Source organism: Carcharodon carcharias, chromosome 15 (assembly GCF_017639515.1).
Source record: "Carcharodon carcharias isolate sCarCar2 chromosome 15, sCarCar2.pri, whole genome shotgun sequence".
Classification (NCBI taxonomy): Eukaryota; Metazoa; Chordata; class Chondrichthyes; order Lamniformes; family Lamnidae; genus Carcharodon; species Carcharodon carcharias.
Window position 1 is genome coordinate 16,513,775 of NC_054481.1, and position 8,020 is coordinate 16,521,794.

Here is an 8,020-nt window from a genome sequence, read left to right on the forward strand (position 1 = left end):
TGGATTCCTGAAAGTATTTTTTATTCGCAAGAAACAATAACCTAACTGAATCATGAACTAAAGAGAATGATTAAAGTTCATAGTGCCATAGCAGTATGCTGCAGATAGTTATGTTAATTTGACTATATATTTTGTCTTTATTCTCACATGGGATGTGTGTTGCTGGCAAGGCCAGCATTTGTTGCCCACCTCTAATTGCCCTTCAACCTGAGTGGCTTGTGAGGCCATTTCAGACAGCATATGTTAATCGCATTGCTGTGGGTCTGGAGTCATGTGTAGGCCAGACCAAATAAGGATGGCAGATTTCCTTCCCTAAAGAGGGATTAATGAGCCAGGTGGGTTTTTAATGACAATCGATGACAGTTTCATAGTCACTAATTCAGGAGAGCTTTATATTTCAGATTTTAATTTGCCATGGTGGGATTTGAACCCCTGTCCCCAAAGAATTAGCCTGGCCATTACCATTACAAGTGACATTACCATTAGGCCATCATCTCCCCCATGCTGGCTAAGTAATATATTACATACTGACTAAGATTACTTAGATCATGTTACTAAGTTAGCTTCATGATAAGGTGACAGGAAAATGGCATCGTTGGTTAGCGCAATAACACAAATGTTTGTGCTGAATGACTAATTCGTAGCCTAAAGTTTGAGTTCTAGTTATGACAAGATTGCATTTAGGATTGCACCTGGAGGCAATTCCTGCTATTCTTGCTGTGTCATCTGCAAGTGAGGAATAGGAGATATTTGTGCAGTTCCTTGTGGCATTGTGAGCAGAGGCTTAACTCAGGATTAGGATTCAACGACCAAGAAGGAGGATTTGTTCCAACCACATGTTTGGGGTATTGAGATGTCTGTGAGGGCTAGTGCCCTTGATCCCTTGCCAAGCCCCACACCAAAGTCAAAACCAGTGTCCTCCAACTCTCACTTATGACTCAAGTAACTGGCTGTGCACACCAGCAGCCATACCCTGGCATCTTGACTCAGCAGTCATGCAAGACCAAGTGAGGGCCCCATCAGCTTCGGCTGGTGTGTGGGGATATCACCCCTTCTACGTGGACAAAGACGTAATGGCAGATGAGGCAGCAGATCCTAACTAGTTAGTAGGACAATGGCTCCAAAGTGGAGACCAGCAAAGTGTGTGGCACTGTCATGAAGCTTAGTAAGGCAAGTGGCTAGTCACCTGTGAAGAGTCTAGGACATTGTACCGTATAAGACCCGGAGTCATCAACATACCATGGCAGCAGATCTCCTGGTAGGAATAGCTACAAGCAAGGTAGGACATTCTTGAGTGGATGAAGGAGCATTCGGAAATGATTTAAAAGAACAAAGGCATTACTAGAGAGATCCTGGAATGACTGGAGTTATAGCATAAATATGTCAACTTTCTTAACTACAGTCTGATGCTGTAAATTTCCATCCTTTTATTATTGTTGTGCAAGATGTAAATTAATCTGGACCACAGTTAGAATATCTGGATGGTCTGTGTTACAAGTGTTCTGAATAGTGTTGATTTTTGATTGCCTCCATTCTTCATGATCTTTTGATCTAAGTAAGGAGTATTCATATTAGTAATGGGTTAAAAATTGGTGATTCTCTTCCCCCTGAGTTAAATTAAATTTTATATTTTGGAGGAAGGGATTTTCTGATCAAGGTAAGGAAAGTAAGCCCTGGGTAGAAGTTGCTGATTTCACCAGACACTGTTGTGCATAACATCCTGCTATTCTTAATCAGCAACGTGCCTTTACCCCAAGCTTGCTATGCTACTCTGGAGAGAATTTCCATTTTCTGCGTGCAATTCTTAAGATTATAAGAAATAAAAGCAGGAGTAGGTGATGTGGACCCTTTGGCCTGCTCTGCCATTCAATAATATGGTTGATCATCCACCTCAGCTCCACTTGCCTGCACTACCTCCTATGTTACCTGTGCAGAATGACCTTCCTTTTTTTCCTAATTACATTCCAAAGTCACCTTTCAAAAATGAGAGAGGCTGTGGTGAATTGTGGATAATATTGAGCGTGCAACTTCTTTTGAAGAGGAACTTTATTGCTGGCAGAGGCGTTAATTAACAGTCCCTATACTTCCACTTTTTGTTTCCAGCTGTGACCTTCTGGGGAATCATAATAGAAACTAGAGGCATTTCTTCAGATGGAGGGAAAGTCAAGAGTTTTTACTGCACGACTCTCCCAGACCTTGCTCAGAATGGGATTTGCGGAGACTTCGAAGTAGAGCTTTCGGGAGACTACTGGAAAAAAACGATGCAAAAATAGGGCAAGAGGCATTCCAACTTTTACAAAACAAAATAATTTTGGAGCATGAATTTGTTTCAAAACAAGCCTCCTTGTATGTTGTTAAATAAAGGTTGACAGCAAAGCATTTGGCCCCTGAACCTAACTTGTCAGAAAAGCAGAAATCTAGTATCTCTGCATTGCTTATTGCTAGCGTGCACTTCATAAATTATATTCAATAAACATTTATAGCCATTGGCTAGCAGACCACACTTTGTTTCCTTGGGAAATGATGCAAGAGATAATTTATGATCTGAATTAGTAATGAGGGCAATATTTCTGTTCTTGTTAATTTTAGTGTAGACCTGAATGAAAGTGTGAGCCAATTGTTTTGAAATCAATTAATCAATAATTGCCCTTAGTTATCACTGGGCTGTAAGTCTAGCTTGGGGTATAACTTCTTACTCATATATGCATTTAGTATAATTAGCAATTTTGTTGCTCATGTTCCTACCAAAATTAACCTCTTCACCAACCCCAGCAGTTTGAACTGTGTTAGTTAAGGCAGAAACAGGAAAAATAATAAGCCACAATTTTTGTTCTCTGTGATAAGCTTGAAATAAAGTGTAGGTATTTTACTAAGCTTACACAGATTATCACACTGGTCAGTTCCGTTGCCCTGATTTTAACACGATCAGCTAAGCTTTGTTTCTGAAATTATTATGATAAGCTTATTGGTATATGCTGAGAAAGCCAGAAAGAATCATCCTATTATTAGCAAATTAGATGAGGAACATTGGGTTCCAAACCAAATAGGCATGTCTAGCCTTGATTTCATTTGGTATAGTCATAACTGCATAAACAAATTACATCTGGTTGTCAAAGCTGAAATACCAGGGCATTGCTGCTTGAACAATATGTATGTGATGATTGCAGGAATCCAAGTTGTACTTGACTTTAGCAGTTACCAAAATAGTCGTCACTGATGTCTCTCAGATCCATATTAGCAATGGTTTGTGGGCTTGCACATGTGATGTTGTTGTACGTGTACCTGATGGCATGAGTTCCATCTCTTTCTATTGCAGATTCGAAATAACGAGGAACCACATGGGGATTCTTCAGACAGTAATTCCTGAGTGCCTTGAGTAAGCAGTCACAGTGCCAACTGTTACCCTCCAACAATAGTTGCTCCAATTGTGATGACTGCTCCAAAAACTGTTGCGGGAAATGCCTTAAAGAGTTGCCTTTAAGGTTCAGATACTTTAACTTGGTCAATGGTGTAAGAGTGTGATTATAGAAAAACTCAATAAAGTTCTCTGATAAATCAAGCCACGAGAGATGTTGAAGAGGCTGAAAGGCGGTATCAGAAATGGATTGAAGTTCATTGCGCTTTAGTAGAAGAAACTCCAAACTTGGTACACCTGTGAAAGCCTGAGGAGTTAGCTGCGTTAGTTTGTTGTATCTGAAATCCAGTTCCAAAAGCTCTTTCAAGTCACTGAGGCTCTGATTGTCAATAACTGAAATGTAATTGTTTTGCAGGAAGAGCCTTCGAAGACAGGACAATCCAGAAAATGTGCTTGGTTGAATTCTGGTGACTGCGTTGTTTTCTAAATGCAGGCTATGAAGATTAAGAAGACCTTTAAATGTGCGATCTGATAAATTCTTTAAAGAGTTACTGGATAGATTAAGCACAGCTACCTCACGAAGGCCAACAAATGCTCCTGGTTTGATTTCCTCAATCTGATTGTTGTTTAGAGTGAGGACTTCCAACTGTACTAAGCCATCAAATATGTTTTCAGAAAGGCTTCTGATCTTGTTGTACCCAAATTGGAGTTCCTCCAGAAACTGAAGTTCTCTGAATGTCTTGTGTCTTAACCCTGTGATGGAGTTGTTGACCAACCTAAGCACATGGAGGTTTAGGAGTCCAGCGAATGTTTCTTCATGTAATGCAGCGATGCGATTGTGGGACAAGTCTAACCATCTGAGGGATTTCATTCCCATGAAAGCCCTTGGTACAATGGTGCTGATTTGGTTACAACTCATATAAAGCTTCTGAAGCTTTTGCAGCTTCACAAAGATGTTCCCCTTAATGATTCTCAGCAGATTTCCTGACAAATCGAGTTCCTTCAGCTCTGTCAAACTTATAAACAGTTGGGGCTGCAGATAAGTTAATCTATTTCCTGCCAAAATAAGCTCCTTTAAATTTGGTAAATCATGAAAGCCTGTAGCAGGCAAAACCGCCAGATTATTCCATCCCAGATTCAGGTACCAGAGGTGAGAAAGGCCAGAAAACAACCCGTCTTCAATTTTACCAAAGTTGTTATTGTTCAGACTAAGTGAGACAAGAGACGGAGTGTGGAGAAATGCATTTGGTACCAAGTATTTCAATTTGTTTCTTTCCAAATGCAGATGGGCAAGCAGTTTTAAACCATAGAAGGCATGTTGCTCAATACTAACTATGTGGCTATTCTCCAGGTTCAAGAAATCCAGATTAGACATGTTTCTGAAGGCATGGGATTGAAGAGCTGTTAGGTTATTAGAGTCAAACCAAACAGCTTTAGCATTGACTGGTAGATCGTTTGGAATGCTGGTAAGATACCGAGAGCTGCAGTAGACGTTTAGTTCTTCACTGTAGTCATCAAAAATGCAGGTGCACACATGGGGACAATTGAAACTTTCATCATCTGACTCTTCTGATGGTAGCTGTGATCCTGTTCCCAACAGTGGGAGGAACCATAAACAAACAATAACCGATACAAGCCAACAGTCTAAAAAAAATAAACACAATATGCAGTCAGAGACTATAAAGCATTTGGATAATATTTTTATTATAATATCACTTTGGGAAAGAGACAAAGACCATCTAGCACACAGTGTATTATTCTGCTGCTAAAGTACTGCCGAGTGTAACTTGGACAGTCCCTTTAAGACCATAAGAACTGGTAATACATCCTGAGGGCAATTAGAGCCTAATTGCTCTCAGATGCACTCTGCAATACATCAGCGTTTTGGAGATACTTTTCCAATACTTTTTTTTTAAAAAAGATTGCTTTGCATCCATTATGTTTGAATGCGAAGTATTTTAAATATAATTGAGAACTGTTATCTAGTTGTAATATTAAATCTCTACATAATGTTTGCTATTGCAATGGGAAATAACTTTAATTGGGAAAGATAACAATTAATTTTAATCCAAAATACCACTTGAATTGAGGATTTTCAGTTCACATTAAAGGATAACCCAGAATTCCATGTTTTCGACAAACAAGTCATCATCCCAGATTTCCTCACTACTTGCAATCCAAATCCCAGATTTCCTCACTACTTGCAATCCAAGATTAACGATGACTGGTCCTCCTGTTTGGTACCACAAGAAGTCAGTGCAATCAATTTTACCAGCTTGGGTCATCTTTCAAATTAATTTAAAAAAAAAGACAGGATTATATAGAAAGATGTAGCCACTGAGGGTCCTACAGAGACAGTTTGAGAGGATGTTAAAGATCCCATCTGACGAGCCTTTGGCTCAACCAACGCCACCGGAAGGAAACCAGATTAACAGGCCATTCATCTCACTGCTGTTTGTGAGGCAGTGGTGGTACAGAATGGTCGCTGCATTTAAGTATATATGAAACGACAGTAGGGTTGAGCGACAGGTTTAGTTGCATGCAGCCCTAAGCCAGCCAGGGGCCATGAGCAGATCCAGTGATACGTTTAGCAATCCCGACTTTATCGATCGACAAATCGAACTTCTGCACGAGGCCCCTGCAAGGGGAAAGTGCGTGAAACACTAACGTGGCAGTCTACGAATGCGTATTTCATTTTAATTTTCTATTTTTTTTCTACTGCAGGTATTACAAAGAAGGCCTGTTTTGACACTTTTCGGAAAAGAATTCTTTCCCTGTGGAGAGAAATGGGTGAAGCTCTTATAAAATTATTTATTCAAATTGGTTCCAAGTTCCCAGCAAAAAAAGAAATCCATATCTTTGAATAGATTTGTAACCACAATTCGTACAAAGTTGTGTTTCTGGAAGTTTCTTTGTCATTTCGAATCTATGAAATCTTCATGAGCCAGCGTTACTGAGGGATCCTTATCTTAGGCAAATATAACAAAATTGTGGGAAGGAGGAAAAGAGAATAACACACAACTTGTATGCAATGTAGAAATCCCATCACAGGCTCTGGGTCTGGTATAGAAAACAGAGTATTAACCATTAATAAACCCCACCCTCACCCACACCCACCCGCACCCACACCCCCTCCCCCCCCCCCCCCACCCCCACCCCCCTCCTGAAAAAAAGCACCTTACCCACTGATTTGTACATTTTGTTAAGAAGCCTTTTCTACCAAATGTAATTTTCTGGTTGTCTTCTGTCCAGGTCAAATTGATGCAGGATACAAACTGTATACAGAATTATCGCCTTATTTTGAAAAATCTTCAGGAGCATGGGATAACTTCTTTTCACCAGTTAACCAGCACAACATTACAAACATCTCATTCTTTTCTTATTACAGGAATCTTTTGACTCCCCCACTGATCAGTGGACAGCGTTGGCAGTGAGCCAAAATGGGGTCAGCAGAAAGTTAAACTCCTGGCACATGTTAAGGAAAGAATCAATAGTGTTTACCTAGTGCATCCACATGTGGCAATATTTAGCTACTTTGCAGCTACAAAGCATGCTGCCAACATAATGTCCCTCTGGACACTGGGAACATTCAGTTTAAAAAAAAGGTCTGATAAAGTCACCCTGTCTGGCCAGGGTGAAGCACTTATTTAAAGCGTTATGCAATCTTGTCAGTTTTACCTTCATTTAGCACCGTGTAACAATGTGTAGTAACGGTGGTTGTGATATTAACTGGTGCCATCTTAACCGGTATTTACTCCATACAGAAATTTGTGATTATAGCAAGAAATTGCATTTTTGAAGCAGTTTTCAAATCAGAGTGCTTGTACCAGCAGGCAAAGAGTAAAGTCAGTGGGAAATGACTCGTTAATAAATGAACAGAGTCTTTCCAGTTAAAAGACTAACTTCTTAACATCTACAATAATTGAAGGAATACTCCAGGGAAGAGTGATGTAGTTATCACCCAGCTTGTCAGATAAGAAATGACGGTATTTTGAATTTTACCTTGTAGCCTACAGAATACCTCAGGTGAACTGAGATGGCTGCAGCTATCATGCACACTTACTTCATGAACAGTGTCGAGGGAGAGCAGTACGTTGTTGTAATAAAATCTCATTCCGCATCAGCACTTGCTTCAATGCTGAAGTAATGGGAAGAGGGCTTTAGTGTCAAGCACTCCCAAGTGATCACTCAACATTTGCCAGCTCCCTCCCTAAACACCACATGGACTGCAGCGGTTCAAGAAGGTAGCTCACCATCACCTTCTCAAGGGCAACTAGGGATGGGCAATAAATGCTGGCCCAGCCAGCGAAACCCACATCCTGTGAATGAAAAAAATAACACTGCAAGATTAAAAGGATCAGAACAAAGCCTTAGAAGCTTCAGATCATTCTAATCATTTTGTTAAAATCCGCAGTAAGCATCAAAATAAGTGGATCCTGAAAATGAAGCAATTGAAGTGATAGATATCTTGAGACATTAAATTTTATAGTTGGTTGGATAAAATTTAAACTGACTGCACTTTATTCCAATACTATTCCAATTCCTTCAAGCAACACCTACCTGTTGGAGCCAGTTTACTTATTCAGACTATGTCAATCTGAACTTGCATACTTGACTGAAGGTAACAGTCTGCATGAGCAGGAATTCCAGCCCTGATAATGCCCT

General features: G+C 40.0%; 1 protein-coding gene across 1 annotated transcript; it reads right to left on the reverse strand.

Moving 5' to 3' along the window:
• Positions 1 to 3,188: 3,188 nt before the first annotated feature.
• LOC121288340 (insulin-like growth factor-binding protein complex acid labile subunit) lies at positions 3,189 to 7,094 on the reverse strand. Its single transcript, XM_041206893.1, has 2 exons — positions 7,034 to 7,094; positions 3,189 to 4,999 (listed from the first exon to the last, which is right to left on the reverse strand). Exons 1-2 carry the CDS (start codon positions 7,092 to 7,094, stop codon positions 3,189 to 3,191), a joined length of 1,872 nt encoding a protein of 623 aa, XP_041062827.1.
• Positions 7,095 to 8,020: the final 926 nt, after the last annotated feature.